At 53.7% G+C, this 23,340-nt stretch overlaps 1 protein-coding gene across 1 annotated transcript in view; it reads left to right on the top strand.

Moving 5' to 3' along the window:
* Positions 1 to 23,340, top strand: part of ARRDC1 (arrestin domain containing 1) — a 31,596-nt gene that overhangs the window by 2,685 nt on the left and 5,571 nt on the right. The window contains exons 2-7 of the mRNA XM_058853677.1: positions 13,375 to 13,485; positions 20,939 to 20,989; positions 21,105 to 21,259; positions 21,747 to 21,929; positions 22,248 to 22,424; positions 22,572 to 22,983. Coding sequence (XP_058709660.1) covers positions 13,375 to 13,485; positions 20,939 to 20,989; positions 21,105 to 21,259; positions 21,747 to 21,929; positions 22,248 to 22,424; positions 22,572 to 22,983 — 1,089 coding nt within the window. The remainder of the gene's footprint in view (positions 1 to 13,374; positions 13,486 to 20,938; positions 20,990 to 21,104; positions 21,260 to 21,746; positions 21,930 to 22,247; positions 22,425 to 22,571; positions 22,984 to 23,340) is intronic.

Genomic DNA, 23,340 nt, shown 5'->3' with positions numbered 1-23,340 from the left:
GAAAATTACACCTTCTGAAAGGTGACAGTGCAAACAAACAGAGCTCGTTGTGCCTTGCTAAACACAGAAGAAATCTTGGGTCATGGGACAGCATAGCTGGGGACACACCTTTTGGGATCATAAATGTTCCCACCTAGACTGGCGTCAGTGCCAGCCCTGCTGACTGGCAATGAGGGCTGTTCAGGAGCTCATCATCTTCAGCTGACCTTGCAGCAGCATCACAAATACTCACCGCTCCTTGGTGACCCACGTGGACCTTCTGAGGAGCCACACTTCTTCCTGTGCCTGTGCCAGGGTGGAGGACCTGCCCAGAAAACTTCCAAGCCTCAGGGGAGAGCGCTGATGGAAATGGAGAATTCCTAATCATTGTGCCTGGTTTTCTGGGTAAATCATCAAACGCGTGTGCACAAAGAATAATTAATCTTACAGGAAGCTTGCACAGGGACAGCTGGAGATGGAGTTAATTTGTGGGGAAGGAGGAGGGAAGCCAGTTCATTCAGAGCAGGGCAGGCCATCCTGGTCGCCAGCAGGAGCATGCAGGAACAAAGGTTTGTGCTGCCTGGAGATGCTGGAGCACTTTCCTCTCAACTCTGTGGCTTCCAGGGGCCATGTGGATTATTTTGGTCCTGCCTGCCGTTCAGCGAGGCTTCAACAAGCATAATGTTAAAATAACATCCCTCTCTGCCAGATCACCGAGAGCAGAGAAACAGCAAGTGCTTTCCGGAACAGATTTCAGCACTTTGCTGTTCTCCACTCTGTTATTTGCCTGTCCACGTTTATGCAGGGATAACTTGACTTTAAAATCACTCCCTTGAACTACAAAGCTCCAGACACAAGTACCCGTGTTTGTTCATGCTCTAGAAATACAGATACATAATTCCCATTTCTGCAGAGCAGAGAGCCCATGAATCATAATTTTCTTCTCTGATCTTAAATATAGTAAATATTCTCACTTCTCATATGGAGAACAGAGAAAGCTGGTGGTGAAGGAGGATGAAGAGCAGGGCTCTGAAATCCTGGGTCATGTGTCCAAACTAAAAGGCAACTTCTGTTCCCTAGAAGGGCAGTAGGGAGAAGTTTGGGTTTGGTGGTTCTGACGTGTGTAACCTGTGCCCTTCCTGAGGGGAAGGAATGACACCAAAGGACTCTGCTGGCCACGATTCTCCTGCCACTTGACCTCTGGTACAGTGGAAAGCATTGTTCCTGCAGGAAGGCTGTGGCTTGGGAAAGTGCTGGAGAAAAGGTGGATTCAGTCTCTGCATAGTGATCTGGCTCTCCCCTGAGTCAGAAGTTTGTCTCTAAAGGAGGATTGGAAATCCCTGTGCTGGCAGCAGGGGACCCCAGGGCTGCTCCCTGCTTCGGTGTGGGGAGGGAGCGCGGTGCCTGCAGAGCTGAGCAAGGCCTGGGGGTTTGGAGGGCAGGAGCAGCACCATCACTGTCCCTGGTGATCCTGGCCATGTCCCATGAGGTCCTCGAGCTGTCTGGTATCCACCAGCAGTGGTGGGCGCCAGGATGAGGCCAGGCTGGCACTGCTGCCCAGGAATGCTCACGGATGGCTCCACAGCATCAGCCTGGATGGCTCCTGCTGTAGGGGAGCTGGATTAACTTTCTTTTCTCATTGTGTGAAGCGAGACAGCAGGGAGCTGTGTGGCCAAGTTTGTCTGAGGCTGGGGAACAAAAGAGGGATTTTTGCTCTCCTGGCTGGCTTGCTGCTATAGCTCCAACTCCTCTGGAGTCAATAACTCATCACGAGATGGGTTTGTGTCTCATTGCTGCAGTGAGCCGCTCTCTGCTGCTGCCCCCGCCTGCGCACCGCTGTGCTCGGCTGAAAAACTGTTTGCTGCTTTCCTTGGCGAGGAGACATGCCACGGCCTCCCATCCCTTGTTTAACAAAATGGGAGGACAAGTGGAGTGGAGTTCTGTCTGTCTGATTTGCTTTCAAGTGTGACAAACGGGGTGTGAGTGCTTATCCCTTCCCTGGAGCGACGCAGAGCTGTCAGAGATGTGCCTTGTCTTTCAGGGCTGGAGTCAGGTAGGCGTCAGGGAGGCTCCCTGGTTGGGAGGAAGAAGCCTGTGGGTTTCCATCCCTCTCGTCCCGAGGCAGCTCCCTATCCCTGGCTGTGTTGGGAGAGGAGGAGCAGCCAGGGAGGTGTGTGGACGGGCGTGCTCCGCTTGGAGCGTGTTGCAGAATACTTTGTGCTGTAAGTCATCCCCAGGGAAGAAGTAGGTGTGTAGAAGACACAGAGCAGTCACTTGATTTGGTGAAGGGTTGTTAGAAGCTCTCATGGCCAGTAAGAGGGGGAGGGACATACGGATCATCCTCTGCTGTCCAGAGAGAGGATGCTCAGGCCCTTCCAAGAGAAGAAGGGAGTGGGGTGGTTGGGTTGTGCTGCAGGGCTGCTGCAGACCTGACCTGTGCCAAAGCATAGAGAAAACTGCTCTGCCAAGTGTTGGGGAAGGTCTTTTCCTTCTCCTGCTCAGGGCAGCTACCCTTGAAATGGCCTGGCAAACATGTCAGGGGCTGGGCTTTGGTTTGGTGCCTCTTTTCTTGGGGGCTGATTGCTGAGGTAGCCAACAGACAGTCTTCAGCCTACTGGTGTGACCTCTGGAGTCTGGCAACAGGAATTGCTGTGGAAGTTAATTGCCTATTTGTGTTGCTCTTAAAATCTGTCACTCTTCAAATCTCTCGTGGAGAAATGCAAAGTGCTTAGGAGAGGAGAAAATGAGCAAAGGACCAGACTGTTGCCAGTCAGCATATTTTCTGCCTTGTGCACAGTTGTGCCTGCATGTGCTCAGAGTCCCTGGGCTGTGTTCAGGATCTGAAATGGATCCATACCACAAAGGTGTTCAGGCTTCTGTCTGCTTGTGATGGCTTTTAAACAGCAAATCCACATTCCCCACTCTCTGATGGCAAATTAAAAGTTGGTGCTGGGGTGCACAAGTCAGCTGGGAGTGAAGTGTTTTGCTGTCCCTACGTTTGTGGGGTGGAGGCCTTTCACCACAATGTGGGTGGGTACCTGTGGCTGGCTATTACTCTGTGCAGAGGGATGCCCAGTGCCACGGGTTTGAATTGCTTGAGTAAATTCTCACAGGTGTATTGGGATCTTGAGATGCTGGATGATGGCAGTGAAGAGGATATGGGGTGTCCTAAGGAAAGTATGAGCTGCTTTTGGCCCCCTAGACAAGATGAGGGTGGCAAGCTAGTGCCAACCTGGAATTATTTAGAGACCTAGTTTAAAAACACCCTGATCTCTGAGCACCTTAACCTTCATTAAAAACCGGAGTTTGTCAGATATCCATAGCAAAAGCTGTTTCCAAGAAGCATGAATCATTTCTGGAGTACTAATGCTTATGACTTCCACTCCTTTGTTCTTGCTGACGGCACTCTGCTCTCTGACAGTCATTTTGGCTCAGGCAGCTCAGACCAGAGGTAGCAATGCTGCAGCAATTCACTGTTCATCCCTTCCAAACACACCCTCCTGAATCCCAAATATTCCCTGCAACAAGAGTGGGATAAAACTGGCTTGGAAGGTAACAACCCTAGAGAGGAATGCTCAGTGTATGGGTAGAAATTGGAGGCTTCTCGATGGGGAGTATCAGCAGGGGTCTGAATATAAGAGGTTCAACTCGGGTCCAAGATGTTCCTTTTCTGTCTGCTTGGATCTCTGAGGAGCCCAGCCTGACCGTGAGGACTGTCTTACCAACTTGTAGCACTCCCAGCACAGCAAGGATTTGTTATGTATCTGGTGCTCTGGTGATAACAAGAACATAAGTCATCTTTCCAAACTGATGATCTTGCTATAAATAGAGAATCCAGCTGCTTGTGTTGAATGGCATCAAAGAAAATCATAGGAGCAGCTCTTATGCTTAGTGAAGTGGATTCTGGCTGTTTTCTCTGAAGATGCTGGGGTTGGGAGATTTCTTGACAGCTGAGACGTGCAAAAGCAGCGCACGAGAGCTCAGTGTGACGTGGGGAATCTTCAGCAGGGAGTAGGTGAGGCTGGGATCTCTCATCCCATGCTGGAATCTTCAGCAGGGAGCAGGTGAGGCTGGGATCTCTCATCCCATGCTGGAATCTTCAGCAGGGAGCAGGTGAGGCTGGGATCTCTCATCCCATGCTGTGCCTTTCTGACTCCCCAAAAAGAACCTGCCTGTGCTGGTACCTGGCCAGGATGATGGGGGCACTAAATGCAGGCTCGCTTTACTGCTTATAAATAAGGCTCTTCAGGAAAAAGCCCTTGAAATCTCCCCTTCTAGGAGGAGGGGAGCTGGCTCCAGGCTCGTGCTTGGGAGCTGCAGCAGCATTAAATCATTTGAAGGTGTCTCAGCAGTTCTGTGTGCTGAGTTGCAGAGTTCAGCGCCTGGAGCAGCAGGAGGATGGACCTGGTGTGGTTCCACGTGGTTGCCTGACTCCCTGCTCCTGCCTCCTCTCCCTGGAAGTGGGCTCCAAACCCTCACACCAAAACTGTTCCCAGGATGGCTGAGCAGTCCTGAGTGTGCTGCTTTAGTCCTTCTCCTGCCATGGAGGCAGAGGCTCACTCAGGACCAGGATTGTGACAGTGTGGTCTGTGCTGAGTCCTTGCAGCCCCAGCCTGTGACAGACCTCCTGTCCCACCAGGGACGTTACCTGTGCTCCTCATCTGGAGAGTGGGTGCTGGGGAATTTGTGCCCAGGAGAGGATGGCCAAGTGTCATCTCTCCCAAACTTAAATCTGCAGGGCTGGGAGAGGAGAGCTGTGTCTGGCTGTGTTGTGGGTGGCAGTGAGGTGCCAAACTGAGCACCAGCCAACAGGACTTGTAGCCTTACCTCTTAGAAAAGGGTACCTGAGAGTCTCAGAAGAAAATGAGTGTGACTCAGTCCCACAGCAGAGCCTGGCCCACAGGAGTCCTGCTGCTCTGGTATTACAGTAAGCCTGTTAAGCATGAATTTCCAGAAGTCTTTGAAGCATTTATTTAGAAAGAGTCTGAAAAGGGAGTAGGCTCTGGTGAATCAGCCTCTTTGTGGTGAGTAGGGAAACCTGATCAGTCGGCTGTTTATCTTCTGCAGTGGCTTTTGCACCCAGCGTGGAGGGTGATGCTCCTGCGGCGGGGGCAGAGGGGCTGTCTGGGGAAAGAGCTCGTCAAACCTGCTCCAGGGTGTGGGAAGAGTGGAGCAGGGCTGGCGGTGGTCGCACACAGAGGTGTGTTCCCAGGACATCAGAGAGCTCAGCCTCCCTGGCTGCTCCTTTTCCATGGGAATCGCAGCTTGTTCTGCCAACGAGGTGGGAAAAGGTGCTTTGCACTTGCTGGGAAAGAACAATTGAGTTAATGAGTTTAAAGGGGCGTTTTCTCACACCAGCATCCAGCACATTCCCCCTGGGATCTGCAGTGCTCTGTGGTAGGTTGTGGTGGAGTTTCTTGCCCAGTTCTTCTTTTTTTAGACAGCCAAGTCAATTGTACTAGAATATCTTGACTCCTCTGGCCTAAAGTAGTGTTAAATGCTGGGTGGAAACCTATTTCACTTTGGGCAAACTATAAAAAAAGAGATTCCTCACTTCTGTTTTAGCACTGCTCAGCCTGAGGAAGGGTGGCTGTGGTCCCTGGCTGGCTGAAGTGCTGAGTGTTGGCAGGTCCTGGCATCCATCAGCATTCCTGAGAGCCAGGGTGAGCTGCTGATTCTGTTCCACTTGTCTGGCTGCATGTTGGGCATCTGGGACTTGCATTCCCTTCCCACAGGACTGCTCTAGAGGCCAACTGCTGAAGATTAAGATGCCCTGACTGCTTATGTATGTACAGCCTTGTTTTGCTTTGAAGAGCATAGGCTTACTTAAATTCAGGGCTCACAAAATCCAACTTATTACCCAGGTCCCCTGAGAAGGATGGAGTAAATTAAATCTACATTAAATTTATTAAAATAAATCTGTCTCGTGCAGGGGATCATGAATAAAACTTTTCTGGACCCTGCTGAGATCCTAACTATGAGATGTTCCTGTGCCAGCTGCAGGCCCTGCCTGGGGTTGGTCCCATCCCACCTGAGAGCAACAGAGGCTGCTTCCTCATGGATGACATGAACAGAAGTGAGCCTCAAATGCAGTTCTAGGAGGAGGGCAGGCACTGCAGTCTCCAAACAGGTCACAGTTTCCCACTCCGAATTTCTGTCCAGAGTAGCAGAAAGGAAAGAATTTTTTTGAGATTAAAGATCCAGGTTTCACACCCTGGAGCAGTTGAAGCTCCACATGAAATGCTGCCTCCATCTCTCCTCCAGCCTTCTGCTCCTCTGCAACCTCTCTGCTTTTCCCCTCCAACACTTGGAGGGATGGATGCTGGGAGAGGAGGAGGCTGTGAGTGCTGGCAGTGTGGCTCAGGTGGGTGGCTGGCATGGAGATATTCCTGGGGAGCTGTGAGATCTGCCTCTCTCTGCCAAAAAGTTTCTTGCTGCTGTTTGATCTGGCTGTTCCCAGCACTCAGGGGTGCCTGTGTCTGCCAGCCCAGCCTGGGAGGAAGAGGATGGTCCCTCAGCACGCTGGGGTGGGGCACAGTTGCTCTCCTTGCAGGAGTACCCAAGGAATGACATCGCTGACCTCTGCCCTGTGTGTGAAGCAGCTCTTCTGGACTTTGCCACCTGCTTAGGATGGGGTGAAAATTTGGGCTCCCAAAAGTGCTCTGAGGCACTGCCAGGACATGTCCAGACTCTGCTCTGCCTGGCACTCAAGCACCTCTGCCATTGCGGGCTCTCAAGCAGAACAAGCCCACTTCTCCCCATCTCTTCCCAGTCTGTGCAGCTCAACACTGGGGACTACACCAGTTTGAAGCTTAAAAAATCCCAAACTTGTGCTGGTTTTGCAAGAGGTCGTTTTGGAGAAAGGATTACCCCAGCATCCCCTTCTGGAGGAGGTCTGGGGAGCAGTGAGGTGGTTGTAGCAGCAGTAGAATGATGGGATCAGGGTGAGAGGCTGGAGGGGGTGAAGCCCCTCGGTCAGGCCCTGAGTGCAGGTGTTGTGGTGCAGGTGTTGTTGTGGTGCAGGTGTTGTTGTGGTGCAGGTGTTGTGCAGGTGTTGTTGTGGTGCAGGTGTGGTGCAGGTGTTGTTGTGGTGCAGGTGTTGTGGTGCAGGTGTTGTGCAGGTGTTGTTGTGGTGCAGGTGTTGTGGTGCAGGTGTTGTGGTGCAGGTGCAGTGATGCAGGTGTTGTTGTGGTGCAGGTGCAGTGATGCAGGTGTTGTTGTGGTGCAGGTGCAGTGGTGCAGGTGTTGTTGTGGTGCAGGTGCAGTGGTGCAGGTGTTGTGGTGCAGGTGCAGTGGTGCAGGTGTTGTGGTGCAGGTGTTGTTGTGGTGCAGGTGCAGTGGTGCAGGTGTTGTGGTGCAGGTGTTGTTGTGGTGCAGGTGTTGTGGTGCAGGTGTTGTTGTGGTGCAGGTGTTGTGGTGCAGGTGTTGTTGTGGTGCAGGTGTTGTTGTGGTGCAGGTGCTGTGGTGCAGGTGCAGTGGTGCAGGTGTTGTTGTGGTGCAGGTGCAGTGGTGCAGGTGCAGTGGTGCAGGTGCAGTGGTGCAGGTGTTGTGGTGGTGCAGGTGTTGTGGTGCAGGTGTTGTGGTGCAGGTGTTGTTGTGGTGCAGGTGCAGTGGTGCAGGTGTTGTTGTGGTGCAGGTGCAGTGGTGCAGGTGCAGTGGTGCAGGTGTTGTGGTGGTGCAGGTGTTGTGGTGGTGCAGGTGTTGTGGTGCAGGTGTTGTGGTGCAGGTGTTGTTGTGGTGCAGGTGTTGTGGTGCAGGTGTTGTTGTGGTGCAGGTGCTGTGGTGCAGGTGCTGTGGTGCAGGTGCTGTGGTGCAGGTGTTGTTGTGGTGCAGGTGTGGTGCAGGTGTTGTTGTGGTGCAGGTGCAGTGGTGCAGGTGTTGTGCTGTTTGTGCTGTGCTGTTTCAAGCCTGTTGCTAAGGAGCTGCCTCTGGCAGATCCAAGGCACAGACTTTGTGGCACGTGTTCATCCCTCTCCTGCAGCCTGTGTGGCCTTGTTCACTCGTGAGTTTTCCCCCTGCAGCCCGACATGTGTAGAGCCAGGCTTGTTAAGTGTACTCAGCTGAGGATTTAATTCCAGATGTTCAAGATGACCCCCTTCCTCCCAGGGCAGCCAGCATGCTGATAAAACACTGTGATGCTATAAATAAAGCTGTCGGCTCCACAAGGGAGAAAAGCCTTCGTTTTGAGCAGGAGTTTGTTCTAAACAGGAGCCCAAGAGTTGGCTTTCTTGTCTCAGGATTTATGTTGACCCTTGGTTTTGGGGAGGAGCTGGAAAATGTAGGTTTTCCTGTTGCTCTCAGCCTGATGGAAGAAAATGCTTGCAACGGAGGGGAGGATTGACCTGCCTGGGAAAGGACTTAGACAAGATTTGTTCTCCTGAATTTTTTTTTGTACACACCTGCCCAGCCTCTCTTGAGAGGCTTCTGCATTGCTGAGATGAGGACATCCTTGTGTGTCCATATCCCCTGCCTCTCCTCGTGCTGGGCTGGACTCTGGCTAAAACAATTAATGCATAGCGAGAATAATGACTGTGGGTCACTTTGCCTCTGGGGCAGAGCTGTCACTCCTCTGGGGTTGCTATAGGTAGCAACTCCCTTCCTTCCCTGCAGCAGGGACAGCTGGAGCCTCTGGGCCCAGCAGACACGGCTGAGGCCATGTGGTGACCTGGGTGAGCTTCAGCTGGCAAAATCCCAGGGTGTTTGTAAGTGCCATTTCAGAGCTCGGCTGTCAGAGCTCGGTTGTGTTCGTCTGTCCTTGCGGAGGAAAGGGAATGATGGCAAGGTCTGTTTGTCCTGCCTAAGCTGCTGCCAACTGCAACAGCCACCACCTCCAACTGTGTCAGGTTGTGTCAGGGGATCGGGGAAAGGTTCTTCCCCCAGAGGCTGCTGGCACTGCCCAGGCTCCCCAGGGAATGGGCACGGCCCCGAGGCTGCCAGAGCTCCAGGGATGCCCAGGGTGGGATGTTGGGGGGTCTGGGTAGGGCTGGGAGCTGGGCTGGGTGATCCTGGGGGTCCCTTCCAGCTCAGGGCATTCTGTGATTTTATGAACTGGCTTTGCTGTTTCCCTTGCCCAGCCTAGAAAACCCAAACTGACCAAGGCGCAGCAGCCTCTTCCCTCCCCCTCTGCCCATACCTGTTGTGGCAGGTGTGTGACATAGGTGAGACTTGATGTCAGAGGCGTTTGCTTGGGACTGGGGCTGAGTGCAGGGTGACCACTGAGCTTGCTCAACATGTGGCTGGATTTTGGAAGCAGGGATGTGCACACACAACCTGCCCCTGGCTGAGGAGAGGATGTGTGTGCTGTGCTTTCCTCCTGCCCCAGGTGCCACACCAGCTCCCCTGGGGAGGGCAACTCACTGGGTCAGGAGAAAAAACAGTTTGGAGTCTATGGCTGCTCTCCTTAAATCACCTTGGAAGAAGGCAGACGTGCCCAGCTCCTGGCATCTCTATTTTTACTTTGTGCAGAGATGGATATGGCTGAGCTGTCTCCTTTTATTTCCAGCATTTGGCGCGTGCTGCAGCGCGTTGCTAAAGATGTGCCTGGCTGGATGCAGAGCTGCCCGCTTCCCTGAATCCCTGAGGGACTGCAGGGGTCAAGGGCTCTTGCCTTCTGCACGGCTTCATCATTCATTTCTTCCCTTTGCCTCCCCCTTCCACTCCCCTTACAGTTTTTGGACTTTGTTTTTTCCTGTATTTATTCAAATCAGCCTGGGTAAACAGGGAGCAGGAGGGAGGGGACTGGGGCCACTGGTAGCACTGGATTCCAGAGGCATTTTTAATGGGTTTCTAATAGCTAGAACTGGCCTATTCTGATGCAGAAAGTATTCTTATTTCCTCTGCCTGCAGCTTGGCAGTTCCAAGATTTCCTTGGAAAGGCTCAGACTTCTCCTTCCTGACAGGCAGGCTGACAAGCTCTGTGCTCAGGTGGCTCTGTTGCAGCAGCTGTGATGGTGCTGGTTTTGCCAGGTCTCTCCTGACAATGCTGTTTTTAGGTTCCAGCTGCCCCCAGAGCCACGTGCCTGAGCTGTGCCTGTCACACATCCCTGTCCCTGCTCCTGCTTGTGGGCAAGAGAGAGCCAGGCAAGTCCCCAGTATCTCCCTCTGCTCATGGAGAGGCTGATTTTATGGTTCACTGTTCCAAAATCTGGTTAGGAGTGAGATGAATGGTTTGATCTGTTGAACCAGGCACTTCTGAAACATCCCAAATAACCTGGCCCTGTATCTGCTGGTCTTTCCTGCTCTGGGGATGAAACTGGGGGGATCTCTGGCTGTCCTGGACCTGCTGCCTTCAGCATCACCTACCCTGCAGGGGTCTGGGGATCTGCTGGCTCCTCCAGGAGCCTGGGGGATGAGGTGGGATATGTAATCCCTGTGTCCAGCCACACTGTCAGCTGTGGGGCAATAGCTCAGAGCTGTTGTCCACCCCATTTTTCCCCAGTGAGGTGTGGGGAGCTCATGCATCTGGAGCAGGTTGGAGAAGATGCTCCATAACAAATCTCTGTCCCCTGAACTGCTCCAAGGCTTGTCCTAAGTGTGGTGACTTGGTGTGCCTGGTGAGGGGACACTGGGAATTTTGGAGAGCATAGAGGTAAGGGAAGAGTGACATTCCTTCAATCTTTTCAGCTTGAAATGCTGCTTTCTGTTGCTTGGTGCTGGAATGGCAACCGCAGGGCGTGTGATGGTCAGGGAATGTGGCTGGAGAGGTCTTGGTGGAGCTGAAGGACTGGAACCCCTTGGAGCAATCCCTCCAGGGACTGTCCCTCCTCTCTAGGCACAGCTGGCTGTGACTGTGCCAGTTTGGGATGTCAGTGGTTAATTGAGAAGCCTTGGAGCTGACATCTCCTGTGCTGGAAAACTCTAGAGGGATTTTTGACATGGTCTGACTCCAGCCCTAGTGCTTGACCATGGCAGCAGGGTCCCAGGCACAGGCTCTGAGTGTCAGACTGAGACCCACTGCCTTTGCTTTGTGTGCCGTGGGAAGGGAGCTGGGCCACAGCTCAGTTCCTGAGCATTCCCACCCACCTGCCTCCCTGGAACTGGGAGCCTCCACACTGCAGTGCAGCATCGGGCTGGAATCAGAGCCTGTCAGCCTTCTCTGGGCATTGAACAGATGGTGATCTATAAACTCCTGTGGTGCCTGCTCAGGGGCTGCTTCTCCTGAAGGATGTGAAAGTTCTCCAGTTTTTGGTTGGGCTTTTCTTGCTCGCATCTCCTGTGTGAAAATGAGGGAATGGAGTGGGTGAGTCTGGGCTTGATTTGAGTGGCTCCATCTGTGTTATGTGGGCTAATTCAGAGTGGGACAGGCTCGTTGAGAGCCCAGAGATGCAGCAGTATGTCTGAGGTGGGAACATGGCACCAGTGTGCAGAAACACAGGACACCACCCTGCTAAAACCTTTCCTGCTCCTGATGCTGAGGCCCCTCCGTGGCTTTGGCTCTGCCATCTGGCAAAAGAGAGTATTGGATGTCACCTGGGGATGTGTGGAGGGTTCACACATCCCTGTGTGATGTGTCTGCTCAGGTGTGCTCTGTGCTGTGGTGGGGGAGTTCCCATCCCAGGCCACGCTATCCTGTTCTTTCCCTGCCTTGGAAATGCCGAAGCACATCACAGACACAAACCAGCCAGTGATGTGTCAGCCTCGCTGCTGCATTGATGTTTGGTTAATGAGAGTTGGCGTCTGGAGCTGCTTATCCTTTGTCCTTGAGTGTAGAACAACACTTGGACTGCAAGAGGCTCTTCATCTCACTGTCAGGATCAGCTGTGAGGGTATGGCAGGAGATCTGCTGGGGGAGGCTCTTCTTCCTTGTGGGATTTCAGACTTTAAGCCCTGAGGAGCTCATTCCACCTGGCTGCATGACCCCCTTGCTGTGACTGGGGTAAGAGCTGTGTGTTTCCCCTGCAGAGAGGGCTGGATTTGGGGTTATTTCCACCCTGTCTCAAGTCAGTGTGGAAGACAATGTCACATTGGCCAGGCAGGTGCTCTGGAGAGCTGTTTGAGGTGGTTGCAAGCAACAATAACATGCAGCCCCTAAGCCAAGGCAAACTGGCCACCTGCTTCCAGCGAGATGCTTCCTGTGGGTGCAGCTGGAATACAGGGAAGCAAATAGGTCAAACAGCCAAAAAGTCTGTCTAGAGGATCCTTTTTGCCAGCAGAACTATTCACCTGGCTAATGGGGGAAGGGAGTTCTGTGGGTTCCAGTAAAGCTCTTGCAAAACCTGATGGGTTTCAGGTGGGAGATGTTCAGGCTGGGACAGCCCTGAAGGCTCTGTTTGTGCCACAGTAGGTCTGCCTGCGTCCTCCCTGTTTGGGGGTAGCAATGCAGATCATGTCTTGCTGTGCAGCAAGGCCAGTCTGTCACGTTTGTCTGTCTCTGTGGTCCGGTGTCGACATCAGAATCTAATTTCAACCTGCTGAGTATTGGCCAAGACTGACTGAAAATGTCTGTGGGGAGCTCCTGTGAGAGCCACGTAGCTCTCCTGAGCCACACTGCAGGCTGAGCTCCTGGGGTGACTTTCTATAGGCACAAACATAGCTCAAATTACTGTCCTTGCTTTTGGGAGGGACAGATGACCCCTCTGATGATTCCAAACCTTCCTGTGTGGCTTTGCTGAGCCTTGTGCCTCTAACAGAGGAGGAAGCCACTCCCTTAGAACTGGTGTCTGGCTGGGAAGTGACGTGTGTATGGATATTTTGGAGGTCCTGGTGCAGGACAAGTGTTAATGGGCAAAGCGCTTTTGCTGCAAGCCATTGAAGCTGAGAGCCCCAGGAGCTGGGAGCAGCCTCTCAGGGACGGGGAATGTCCTCTGAGGGTGACAGGACTGTGAATTCAAGCAGCAGAGAGCTTGTCCAGGCTGAACTGGGGGGTCCAGCTCTCTGCTGGTTCTTCAAACAGGGCTGTTTGAACCCCTTGTTCAGCTGGTTAATGTGTCTCTGCTCCCAAGGATGCTGAGACACTCTGTGGGATGCCTGGCTCCTTGTGGGGTGGAAGTCTGCTCATCCCTGTCTGGACAGTGGCACCCAAGGCTTCTGCTCTCAGCCAGTGTTTTGGGAGGGAGGTTTACCTGCTTCATTTGGGAGAGAGGTTTAGGGTTATGTGTCAGGGAGATGCAATCACTGCTGGTAAGGGCTTCCACAGTGCATGGAAACCAGCCTGAGGATTTCAAAGGTGATAATATCTGGGAATAGTATTGGGGTAGCAGGGAGTGCTCAGTTGTGCTGGGAGTGATGGAAAACATACTTTTGGAATGAAAGCATGACCTGATTCCTCTGCTCCGTTTTCCCACCCTGTGTGTGTTTTCATGAAGCACTGCTCCTGCACAGTACAGTACCTGAAGCAAGTCTGAACCTGAGGTTTTGCTTTCTCCCAGTGCTGACGTGTGTCCTGTCTCTCCACAGCCATCAAGGTGAGCTGCATTGGATCCTGTGGGGTGTCCAACAAGATCAATGACACGGCATGGACTGTGGAGGAGCAGTACTTCAACAGCACCCTGTCCCTGGCAGACAAAGGTATGGTCCACAAAGGCCTGGTGCAGATCTGTGGTTCAGTGAAGCTTTCCAGAAATGTATCTCCAAGACTTCAGCATCCCCTCGATGTGAAATACCCCTCACAGGCTGCCTTGGCCTGTGCACAGAGGATGGGAGACTGCAAGAGCTTAGCAGGAGCTGTGCAGGGAAGGATCCTGAGAAGAACTTGGCAGCCACCCTGCAAACACTGCTGGCATCCTCTGGCCCTGATCTGCCTGAAGCAGAGCTGTCACAGGGACTGCTCCCTGTCTCAAGCCTCTGTGGGTTCACCTTGTTCTGCTTCCCATGTGTGTTTATGGTGGTCACAAAACACTGATCAAAGCTGGTCAGCAGAAGCCAGTGGTTTACTCTGAAAGGGATATATTGGTGTCACTTGTTCTGCAGAAGTGCTGGGAGCATGACAGGACAGCCTAGGACAGCTACCCCTGTTCCCAGTGAGATGGACAGAGATAGCCATGGGGTTCTATTGTCCTGTGGGTAAAGTGACACCAGCAGCCTCTGGGGGATCTGGGCCTGAATGAATGCTGTCTTTCTGCTGTTAAATGGGTCAGCCTTACCACAAATAATTCATGCTGTGCCCTGGCTCCTGTTGAAATCAAGATGTGCCAGTATTTACCTGCAGAAGACAGTGGCTGTAACAGGAGCATGGCAAAAGCCCAGGGTAGCAGGAGCTCAGCCCTCTGATCCTGTTTTATCTAATAACAGGAAATGGGTAAAACTGAAATGGCAGATTCTGCTAGCTCAGCAATTTTCCAAGCAGAGCTTTTAGCATCGAGGGGAGACTGAGCTCATTCTCTGAGAGCAGGTGAGGGTGCTGCTTGCTCTCAGCCCTGCCTGTGACACTGGTGTGTGTCTGGGCTGGCAGAGCAGAGGGAGCTGGGCTGCTCCTCCATGTCCCTGCCTCTGTCTGTCTGTCTGTCTGCCTCCTCCGAGGGGCTGCTGGCAGCACAGTGTCCTGGCACAGCTCAGCCCTGCAGTGAGGCGCTGGCAGGCTGTGCTGGGGGAGCCCTGCCGTGGCCTCGTGCAGGCACAGCCTCGGCACTGACTCAGCCGTGGCGTTTTTAGGCTTTCCAGGAATAGCTCTCAGCTGTCCTGGCCTTTTCTGAGGAGAGCATGAAGGAGCTCCAGACAGATGGGGTGTCCCATGTGGGTGTTCCCTGGGTGCCTCCCTGCAGGGCTGACCCAGCTGGGAAGGGAAACTGAGGCAGGCTGGCTCTTGGGGTACGGGGTCACTGATGGCCATGGCAGGAGTCCAGGGCGAGTTAGGGGAGCTGGAAGCATTTCCAAGCAAGTGCTCCTAAAGGAACATGAGGCCAGCCCAGCTGCTGGCCCACACTGCCAGCACACAACTCCTTCCCTGGCCAGCACCAGCAGCCACCTGTGGCAGAGCTCCGCCAGCAAAGGTCACTGTGGTGGCACCTGGCATGGTCCTGGCACCTGTGGAGGTGCTGCAGGGAGGCAGGCTCAGCCTGAAGAACAGCCTGCCTTGCCCTGGCCCTTCCCACATCCTGAGCAGAAACTTTGAAAAACACAGCTCTGTGCTCTTTAAGGACACGTGGGGGGAAGGGGAGAGGAGGTTTGCAAAACTGCCGAGGCTCAGATTGCTCTTTAAGCCTCCAGGAGTGACTCCACACTTCTCCTCCCACACACCTTTGCATTGAAATAAGTGAGGGGGCAGCTCGTCCTCTGTGGCATCAGCTGCTGCTTGTATTACACTCTGCTTGGGCTTTTTTCTTAGGGCTCTACATTGCATGAAGAGGGAGGCAGACCCTGAAATAACCCAGATGGCCACTTTGGCACTTATTTAAGGCACTTTCCTTTCTCTCCCCACCTTGGAGCGGGGTGTGGAGGACCCGGCTGTGTCACTGGAGCAGGTTGGTGATGAGTTCTGCTGCAGAGGACCCTGCTCCCCCCAGGGCTTGTCCCCACTCAAGCAGGGCATCCTCTGTGCTCTGGGAAAGCCTCTCGTGGGGCTGGGCAGGAGCTGGAGGCAGCAGGCAGCCGTGAGGAGCAGGGCATTGTGCTCAACCCTTGGCAATCACACACACAGGCCAAAGGCTTAATGAACTCGAGCTCTTTACATAAAAGCTGCTGGGAAGTGTGGAGTGTGCCAGCTGCTCCCGAGCCTCTCGCTGCTCTGTTTGTGGAGAGGCTGCTGTGCCACACAGGTCACTCAGCCCACCCAGGGGGGCTCGTTACTCTCCTCCTGGAGAGGAGGCTAAGAGGGTATTTACTTTTCCCACTTGGACTTTGATTGCTTGCTGCTGTTGGTTTTTCCTTTTGCAAAGAAATGCAAGAGGGGTGGGGGCTGCTGGGTTTCTGTAGGTGTCAGCAGGGCAGGGGATCAAGTGGCAGCGAGCACAGAATGGCACCGCTTGTACCCGCAGCTCTCGGACACAGAGATGCTTCTCTTGATCCAATATAATGGAGTGATTCAGCTCTGCAGAGCCTCCTGCTCCTCTCCCCCTCCTGCTGTGGCTCTGCCCTTGTTCAGCCAGAGAGGAGCAGGTCCATCCTGTGCCCCACAGGGCTGTCCCTTCCCTGCATCTCCAGCTTCACACACAGCCCTTGCCCTGTGGAAGGGTTGTGCATGCACAGGTAGACTTCTGGGGTTCTTTTCATTCCCTCCTTGTACCTGAGTTGAACTCCTGCAGGGAGCTGGCTGTAATTTCCAGCTGACCTTTCTTTTGGCAGCTTGTTAGTTAGCTTGAAGGCACTGCAGGGATTTCCTGGCAGCTCCACACGCTTCCTCTGCCGGCAGATTTCTTGCACAAAGAGCTAAAAAGGGGCAGCTGTGCATCACCTCTTCCCTGGGGTGGTTCTCTGCTGGCCTGGCACGCCACCTTCATGGCCAGCAGTTGGCACAGGGTAGCAATCCTGGCTCCCAGCTGAATTTAAAAATCTTGGTGACCTGACTAAGCAGAACTGTGGGATTTGTGCAGCTTGTTGTGTGTGAGGAGGAGGTCTCAGAGCTGTCCAGTGATGCTCCTGGACAGCCCCTGCCCAGGTGAGAGCAGCAGGGCGTCCATGGGCAGTGCTGAGCCACTAGGGATGTGCTGGTGCCAGCTCCTGGCCACACTGTGCTGCTGGGTTCAGGGCCAGTAGCTGCAGGTTCAGCTCAGGAAAACCACATTGAAGGATCTACAGTTGCCTTGGGTCACAGCTGCTTCCTCAGCACTTCCCAATTTCTTGCCTCAGTAGACCAGTTAATCCTCTGGGTTTTTTTGCAGCACTGCCATTTCCAGATCCTGCTAATTCATTGAGACTGTCTCTGGAAACTGCTGACACAGAGGCTGAGTGGAGCCCTCGCCTCAGTGCTGGGTGCTCTGTGTTACAGAGAGGTTTATCTCAGCAGCATTACCTGTGTGGAGTGCTGGAGGTTGTTCCTGCTGTGTTTGTGTGTTTGCAGAGCTGGAGCAGAACTGCTGCCTTGAAAGGGAGTGTGGAGCCTGCTGGGGCTGTGCTCCATCGCTGCCACACAGAGCAGGGGAGCTCTCCTTGGAGATGAACACTGAGGCTTTCCTGGCAGCTTTGGCTGTGCTTGCTGGCAGGTTGCTCTTCTGGCTCTTGGCTGCTGCCTCTGTGTCACCTGTGCCTGCTGATGGCACGAGCAAATGTGTGCATTTGCCCTCCTTTGCTGCAGTTTGTAATCCCCTGTATTAACTTCATTCACCAGAGGCTGAGTCCTGTGCTAAAGCTGCAATGGCTCAGCATCACCTCAAGTGCCCTGGCACAGACTTAGTGCTTCCCTTCTGACAGCTCTGGTAGAGCTGAGAGCTAAAGAGCTCTGGCCCCTTGCTTATATCTAATATTCAGTTTTCTGGCTGCAAAAGTGGATGAGGAGAGAGGCCAGGACAGGGGTGAGCAGGGTGCTGCCTGCTGGGACTGCAGTGAGAGTAAAATCTCTCCTGTAGCTGGGGGCTTGGGCTCCTGTGGCACAGTGCAGAGCTAGGGCTGCTCATTTCTGCACCCCAAAGTGGAAAACACAAACCTTCTGCTTTCCTGCTCTCTGCCTGGAGAGCCTTGAGAGGAGAGTAACATCAGCAGCACCAGAGTCAGTCTAACTCAGCACCTTTGGAGGAGCTTGCCTTCCCCAGGGCCAGTTTAGGCAGCAGGAAGAGACATCTTGCTACAAGTGGAGGCACAGGGAGCAGCAGGCATCAGGTACCTTCCTGTACTCCTTGAATTGGCCAACACAGTTAATGCATCACTCGTTAAGTAGCCAGGGAGAAATTGCCATATGGTCTGGCCTGCTGTTCATCTACTAGAAGAACCAAAATATCTGTGTACTCCAAAGGTGCAGCCTGTTCCCAGGCTCCCAGGAGGGAGCAGGGACTGGTGGGGAGGGACAGGAGCTCCATTTCAGCCACTCCCTGTCTCCTGTGCCTGGGGTGCTGTGTCCTTGTTCCTGTGGGCTTGGCTCCTCCTGAGCCCCAGCCCAGCCCTGCTCCTGTGCCGGACAGAGGCTGCTGGAGGACATTTCCCAGCCCTTGGCCAGCTGCAGGCAGGGCAGGGTGTTGATCTGGCAGGATGATGGCTTTGAAGGGCTGGTGATTTCTCTGGCACCAGCCAGGGAGGCTGCACTGCTCAGTCCAGAGCCCAGACACTCTCAGCAGCTGTGGTGAAGTAAACTCGATCTGGATCATTTAACTGTGTAAATACAGACCTGTGGTTATCTCACCCCCAGTGGGCACGATGGGGGCAGTTTTGCCATGCAGTGTGCTGGTTTGCAGTGAGTGCAGGGAAACCTTTGTTTGGGTAGGAAGGGACCATAAAAATCACCTTATTCCACCCCCTGCCAGGAGCAGGGTCCCCTCCCACTATCCCAGGTTGCTCCATGCCCCATCCAGCCTGGCCTTGAACATTTCCAGGGATCCAGGGGCAGCCACTCTGGGCACCTGTGCCAGGGTCTCACCACCCTCACAGGGAACAATTCCTTCCCAATATCCCATCTTTCCCTGTCCTCTGGGGAATGAAGCCAGAATGTTGTTGCTGCTCCCGCTATCTGGACTTGAGGTTTTTTTCTAGGCTGTCTGGGGCAGCAGCTTCTTTCCCTCCAGGAATTTTCTGGGAGGAAGTTTCCCAAGGCTACGTGTGGGCGGCCAGTCTGCTGGCTTGACTCCTATCAGGGGGAAAGGCTGCTGCAGGTCTGGCCCCACAGCAGAACCCTGCTAAGCCTGCTGCCTCTGCTGCCTAATGACTTTCTCAAGGTATTTTTAGCTGCATGTAAACTTCAGGAAAAGCTTTTTTGCAGCTGAGGACACTGTGGCCTTCATTCAACAGCTCAAGACTGGAGTCAGGGCTCTGTGGCCATGAGCCAGGAGCTGCTGTGATGCCCTTGGTCTGTGTCAACTGTGTCAGGACACAGCTTCAGTCTGGGGTGGCTGGTCTGGGAACTCCTCTCTGGCTGCTAAGAGCAGAAGGGCCTTTTCCAGAGCTCGTGGGCAGCTTGTTGCAGGCAGGAGCTGCAGGAGGGATTTGCAGGCTGTTCAGTGGGTCACAGCCAGCGGGTCACTGGGCACTTGAACCTGGTCAGGACCATCAGGCTGGGCTAGGCTGACCTGTTCTCATGTGGTGCCCTGCCCAGAGCTTGGACTACCTGTGCAGAAACTGCCTCAGTGCCAGCCAGTCTCACAGTGGCTCTGACAGCCAAACCACATCCTCTGCGGGTGATGCTGCCCATGGGTGTTCCTGGCAGAGTTCATGGCCTTGCTCAGTGATGCTGGGTGTGCTAGAAACTGTGAAAGTGCTCACAGATTCACCTCCAGCCTAATTTTATGTTGGTGCACCTGAGCTGGGCAGGACTTGGACAGAAGTGACTTGGTGGATGGTGGTGCCTGTAATGTAGAATAGGGACTTCTACTTGGTGGAGTCTGTGGGCTCATCCTAAGGGTCCTGGAAAGGCTGTGGAATTTCATGCTCCTAGCAGGAGACTTGGAATTACTGCCTGCACCTTCATGTGGGGCTCTGCAGGTCACACAGCTGGGAATTCTCTTGGTGGAAACTCGGTGACCGCCGCCCTCTGGAACTCCCACCTTATTCCCTTCTGCAGGACAGGAACAGGACTTGCTCCCACTCCTTGTCAGGTGGAGAGAGTCCCTGTACTGCAATGCAGAAGCTGTACAGGACAGTCATGTATTCCAGTTATCCATTTGCTTTCTAAAAGTGGGGATAATGGGTGTAAGATCAATGTTGAATGGTGCCCATTAAAAGACAGAAACCCTCGGGGCAGCAAACAGGGGCTGGGGTCATGGAGTCATTCCCATGAACCAGGCTTTATCCTGGACCCAAGCAGTCAGGGCACCTGCTGCACCTCACCTGGCACCCTTCCTGAGCCAGGCTGCCCAAGAGGGAACAGGAGAGGCTGTTCCACACCTGCCTCCCAGCCTGCCCAGCTCTGGAGCTTCAGGCCTGGCTTGGTGCCTCCACCTGGTGACAACGCCGGGTGCTGCATTTTAGCCTACATAGTTCGGGTTTGTTTGGGGGACGGGAGGGGAATCAGCAGGGAGGTGATGGCAATGAGCAAATCTTGCTCCTCTCTGTGAGGCTGGAGTGTATAAATAGACATCTCTGATGTTGTCCCTTTGCAGGGATCCACGATGAGGAGCGTGTTGGATTATTTATCTCTCTGTCCCTGCACCGCGGGCGCTCACTGGGGTGTCCCTCGTCCCCACGGGGTGGCTGAGTGATCCAAGAGGCAGAGATCTGGCTTTTCATAGCATGAATGATGCACCAAGTCCTGCCTGGACTGCTGTGTCAGTGGGGGGATTTACTCTTCTCTTCCCCACCTCCCCCTTCCATGTAATCCACTTAATCCCCTGACGACAGGGCTCAATTACTGTCAGCTCTGCAGAGCCAGCGTTGCTAACGGGCAAGCTGCCTCCTCCTGTCTTGAAACAACAAAAGCACCAGCCAGATCTGGGCTTTTGCTACCTCCAGCAATGATCCTACAAAGCAGAACAAACACAGCTCGATTTACTGGGCACCCAGGGCTCCTCTCAGCTCTGCCACTTTAAAAACAAAGCCTCTCATGTATACATGGATTTAACAAATATGGATAAACCTCAGTGGTTTTCTTACTGAAGGCAACTTTAGGAGCTGCTGGATGACACTGGGTTCAGTTCAGCTGTCACACTGCACTGGAGGGAATCTGGGAGTGCTGGAGGGTGGATGGAGCTGGGGAGTTGGGATCTGATGTTTCAGCCATGCACTGGATCTTGGCTCTGCCCTGTGCCCTGAAGGTTGTTGCAGAGCAGTGGTTGAAGAAAACAAGTGCTGAGGTTTTAATGCTGTGGCAATGTTTTTCTGGGCTCCTGTTGTCTCAGCAGCCGGGCTGAGGTGGTGTGTGATTCCCTGGGTGGTGGCCTCTCTCTCCCAGATCACACATTCCAAGCTAACAGCCTGTCCCATGTACTCTTCACTCTTGTTTCCACAGGGGTCCTGACAGCTGGAGAGCACAACTTTCCCTTCCAGTTCCTGCTGCCAGGTAAGATGTAGAAAACTGGCTGAAGGCTCCTGTAAGCCTTAGTTTTGCACATATTTCCAGTTCAGAAACTGGCCTGACTCAGCCTTGTGATCTCTTCTTTCTCTCTCAACTCCAGCTTCTGCTCCTACATCATTTGAAGGCCCTTTTGGCAAGGTCCTGCATCAGGTGAAAGCTGTGATAGACACACCTCGCTTCTCCAAGGACTACAAATGCAACAAGATCTTCTACGTTCTCTGCCCTCTCAACCTGAACGACATCCCTGACATTGAGGTAAGAACAAGGAGGGGCATGGCTGGGAAATGCCAGCACTTGAGCACTTGTCCTGCTGTCTGAGGAGTCACTGAGTGGCTGGATAACTCTGACTGCGTGCTCTGACTATGCAAGAGCAGGACAAGGACTTCTCATCTCTCCTGCCTTGCTGTCAGTACCTGCTCCAGGTGATTTCTGACTCTTGTGTGTTGCTTTGAAAGATGTATCTGAATTTTCAGCATGCAGAGAGACCAACAGCTTCAGCTGCTTGGAGACACTTGGGTTTGGGGAACTTGCTTTGGAGAGGAAAGAAGGATTTCCTAATAGGACAGTAGAACTGTGGGGCTGGAGAAGTGAGACCTGTTGTCTGTGGCACTGCCATGTTGCTGGTTCTTTGCATCCTCTTAAAGGCAAATATTTCTGCTTGCTTGTTTTGAATCTCTTGAGTGTTTTCCTGGAGGCTCTCTGACTCTCTTGAGCCGACACCTCTGCCTCTGCCTTCCTGCAGCAGCCCAACACCATGTCCATCACCAAGAAGTTCAACTACAAGCTTGTGAAAAGTGGCAACATCATCCTGACAGCCACGTCTGACCTGAAGGGTTACATCGTGGGCCAGGCCATCCAGCTCCGCACAGACATAGAGAACAAGTCTGGCCGGGACACCGGTGCTGTGGTGGCCAGTCTGCTCCAGGTGGGTGTCCAGGGGGGCCATTCTCTGCTGCCCCACCCCATGGAGGCCTCTGTGAAACTGGGGCAGCGAGAAGGCCAAGTCTTCAGCTCTGTTCCTCTCTGCCTTCCTGGGGAAAGAGGACCTAGAATTTTCTTGCTTATCCCTGCTCAGTCTGTTACACAACAATGGGTACTCCTGCTCTGGAACACACCTCTTAAGTTTGTGTTTGTTCCTATTTGACAAAGCAGTTGGGTGGGTTTTTGTCCTGGCTGGCATTTGTGGGACACACAAGACCTCCTGCAGCCTCTGTGCAAGCTGAGTTTCCTCCTGTCTGTGCAGAAAGTGGCCTATAAATCCAAGCGCTGGATTTACGACCTGAGGACCATCGCCGAGGTGGAAGGCTCGGGGGTGAAAGCCTGGAAACATGCAGAATGGAAGGAGCAGATCCTGGTTCCAGCACTGCCCCAGTCCATTCTGCAGGGCTGCAGCCTCATCCACATCGACTACTACATCCAGGTGAGGTTATCCAGAGTATCCCTGGGCTGGGCTGTGGCTCTGTGCCCCCTCCCAGGCTGAGCAGTGTGGTGGGGCTGGTCCAGGCATCAGCTGCCCCTTCCCACTGCCATGTATAATGAGGATGCCACGTTTTCCCTCCTCTTCCAGGTTTCCCTCAAGTCTCCAGAGGTTTCTGTCACTCTCCCCATCTACATTGGAAACATTGCTGTGAACAGGCTCCCGCTGAGCCCCTCCCGCTCCATCCAGCACATCCCATCTGTGGTAGTCCCCAGTGCACCCCCAGAGGAAGAGGAGGCTGCCAGTGGCTATCACCCCATGGACAATGTCTCCATCCCCACCAAAAGCCATTCCCAGCAGCAGCCCTTCAGCTACGCCCCAGGACTGAGCTTCCAGGAGATCCGGGCGGACTCGGAGCAGACGGGCTCCCCAAACCACCCCACGCTCTGCCTGTCCACGGGAGCCACTGTCCCCTACTATGCTGAGGGGAACGTGGTGCCTGTCCCCACAGCCAGCTCACTCATCCTGCCCCCGGAGTACAGCACGTGGGGATACCCCTACGGTGAGCAGCGCTCCCGGGGTCTGCAGCTGGCAGAAAACAGCTCCTACCAACAGTCTCTGCTAGCTGTGAGCTGTTGGGAATCTGGGGATTGAGTCAGTCTGCTGCAGGCTGCTGTCAGAGGGGATTGTGACATCTCTCTGCCTGCTTTAGCCTCTGGAGGAGTCCCCTCTTCCAGCTGTAAAAGCTGGCTGTCCTTCCCACATCCACGCCCATGCCTGCCCTGGGCTCGTTGTGAGAGGATCTCCCTGTTCTTAAATGAGCTTTCAGCCTCCCACTGATAGAAAAACTTCTTGGCTTGTAGTAAGCCTGGTGGGAGCAGAGCCAGGAAAATGATGTCACAGAAATCTTCTGTCTGAC

This window comes from Poecile atricapillus, chromosome 20 (genome assembly GCF_030490865.1).
Source record: "Poecile atricapillus isolate bPoeAtr1 chromosome 20, bPoeAtr1.hap1, whole genome shotgun sequence".
In the NCBI taxonomy this organism is placed as follows: Eukaryota; Metazoa; Chordata; class Aves; order Passeriformes; family Paridae; genus Poecile; species Poecile atricapillus.
This window is presented reverse-complemented; position numbering and strand designations above follow the sequence as displayed.